General features: G+C 31.4%; 1 protein-coding gene across 1 annotated transcript in view; it reads left to right on the plus strand.

The window, feature by feature from the left end:
- The first annotated feature begins 1,099 nt into the window (after positions 1-1,099).
- The window catches only part of LOC117736403 (derlin-2-like), an 8,061-nt gene continuing 6,660 nt past the window's right edge, over positions 1,100-2,500 (plus strand). Inside the window, exon 1 of the mRNA XM_034541719.1 lies at positions 1,100-1,207. Within this exon, the coding sequence (XP_034397610.1) occupies positions 1,118-1,207 (90 nt within the window). The 5' untranslated portion in view covers positions 1,100-1,117. The remainder of the gene's footprint in view (positions 1,208-2,500) is intronic.

Genomic DNA, 2,500 nt, shown 5'->3' on the forward strand with positions numbered 1-2,500 from the left:
ACGAGAACAAAGTCAAGTATTAAAAGCATTAAATAAAACAAAGGGTTAAATATCCTGAAAACGTTTCGATTCGGCTGCTCAATATTTACTAAAATGTAGATTTTTAAGGTTCTAAAGCATCTAGAAAACGTATATTAAAAAAGAAGAATAAAGTTTTATCGCTGCCTCCACGTCCGTCACCTGACTCCAGATCAGCCAATAGATCATTTCCATGGTAACCACTAGAGGGCGGTCACGATGCATAACACAACATGTAGAAATCAAAAGGTTTACACTTATACGCTGGTTTATGGGGACCTCCCAGACCCGACGACCCCCCGTGATCCGACCTCTTTGAGTGTCCGGCCCCCCGGGTTGAGAACCCCGGGTTGCGGCACTGAGACGTGTCAGATGTTAGTTGTTCAGTGCAGGACGCTGACGAGTCGTTTACGTTTCCATCGTTCAGACTTTGTTGTTGTTGTTGTTGTTTGAATCACTTCTGCAACTCGAGTGTTAATCAGTGAACGGATATTTATACACAAACAACTCGAGTTTGATGTACATACATGTCTTTGATTATTGTTGTTGTTTTTTTACTCATATGTAAACCCTGTATATTGAAATGTATGAACTGCATATTGTTTTCTTATTAATAAAACCATAACCTTTCTACCAAAGCAGAGATTTAAGCTGATTTACTAATGAAAATGTTTTTAAAAATATTTTTATTTAATTAATTATTTTCTTTTACCGCTAAAAGTTTATTTATTTTGCTTGAAAACAGATTGATTTATTTTCAAATGGAGCATTTTTGTAAATACATTCTTATTAAAAAATAACTGAACTTATTTTATTAAATTTCATTTTATCGATCTGCTTTTTATTGTGCAATTATCACGACTATCTAATTTATTATAGACTTGTAATTATTTATTTATTTGTTTTATTTCACAAACTTCAAAGGGAGTCAACATGTGTATTGTTATTTATTTTCTTTAAAAGTGCCGTATAGTGTTAAACGGTGTGGCGCTGATGGTGTTAATTGATGGGTGGCTCTGATTGGCTGCTGCGGTGCGGTGGGGGCGGGGCCTGTGCTGTTCACTGGTTCGTGGCTGACTGTGAAGCAGCTGCAGCAGCGATGGCTCTCAGCTTCACTCAGGAGTATTTTCACATCCCAGCGGTGACCCGAGCGTACACGACCGCCTGCGTCCTCACCACCGCTGCCGTGGTAAGAAACAACAACAACAACAACAACAACAACAAGTCGGCAACAATAAAACAACAGTTTGAACTCAGACCTCTAAGCCCTGATGAGGCAGAAAACTATTATTAAGATATAGTAAAGAAAAAAATATTCTTCTCATTCAAACTACTTGTTGTGTTGTTGTTATTAGTTTTCTAATGTTTTTTATTTTTTATATTGACAATTAAACAAGTTAAACATATATATATATATATATATATATATATATATATACACACACATACTGTGTACTATATGTATACAAGTTTGTATATATATCGACCTTGTTAATATAATTAATTAAGTTTTATTTCTTCCTGTTGTGCTATTTGTATATATTGTGTTTTTTGCGCTTTATTGTATTTATTGTATATTTATTGTAATTTAAAATATTTAATTTTTTAAAAGTATAAAAAGTGAAAGCAGCTGAAGCGTCAGTTAAGGTGTAAGATTTAAAAGTAGTTATAATCAGTTTAAGAAGATTTCAGTTGAAGTTAAAGCGATGAAAGCTTTGAACTCTGTTAAAGATAATTAAGTGAAAGCAGTTAAAGTGGAATAAATGAGTGCTGTTGAATTAATTTAAAGATAATTAAGTGAAAGCAGTTAAAGTGGAATAAATGAGTGTTGTTGAATTAATTTAAAGATAATTAAATGAAAGCAGTTAAAGTGGAATAAATGAGTGCTGTTGAATTAATTTAAAGATAATTAAGTGAAAGCAGTTAAAGTGGAATAAATGAGTGCTGTTGAATTAATTTAAAGATAATTAAATGAAAGCAGTTAAAGTGGAATAAATGAGTGCTGTTGAATTAATTTAAAGATAATTAAGTGAAAGCAGTTAAAGTGGAATAAATGAGTGCTGTTGAATTAATTTAAAGATAATTAAATGAAAGCAGTTAAAGTGGAATAAATGAGTGCTGTTGAATTAATTTAAAGATAATTAAGTGAAAGCAGTTAAAGTGGAATAAATGAGTGCTGTTGAATTAATTTAAAGATAATTAAGTGAAAGCAGTTAAAGTGGAATAAATGAGTGCTGTTGAATTAATTTAAAGATAATTAAGTGAAAGCAGTTAAAGTGGAATAAATGAGTGCTGTTGAATTAATTTAAAGATAATTAAGTGAAAGCAGTTAAAGTGGAATAAATGAGTGCTGTTGAATTAATTTAAAGATAATTAAATGAAAGCAGTTAAAGTGGAATAAATGAGTGCTGTTGAATTAATTTAAAGATAATTAAGTGAAAGCAGTTAAAGTGGAATAAATGAGTGCTGTTGAATTAATTTA

Source organism: Cyclopterus lumpus, chromosome 9 (genome assembly GCF_009769545.1).
Source record: "Cyclopterus lumpus isolate fCycLum1 chromosome 9, fCycLum1.pri, whole genome shotgun sequence".
Classification (NCBI taxonomy): Eukaryota; Metazoa; Chordata; class Actinopteri; order Perciformes; family Cyclopteridae; genus Cyclopterus; species Cyclopterus lumpus.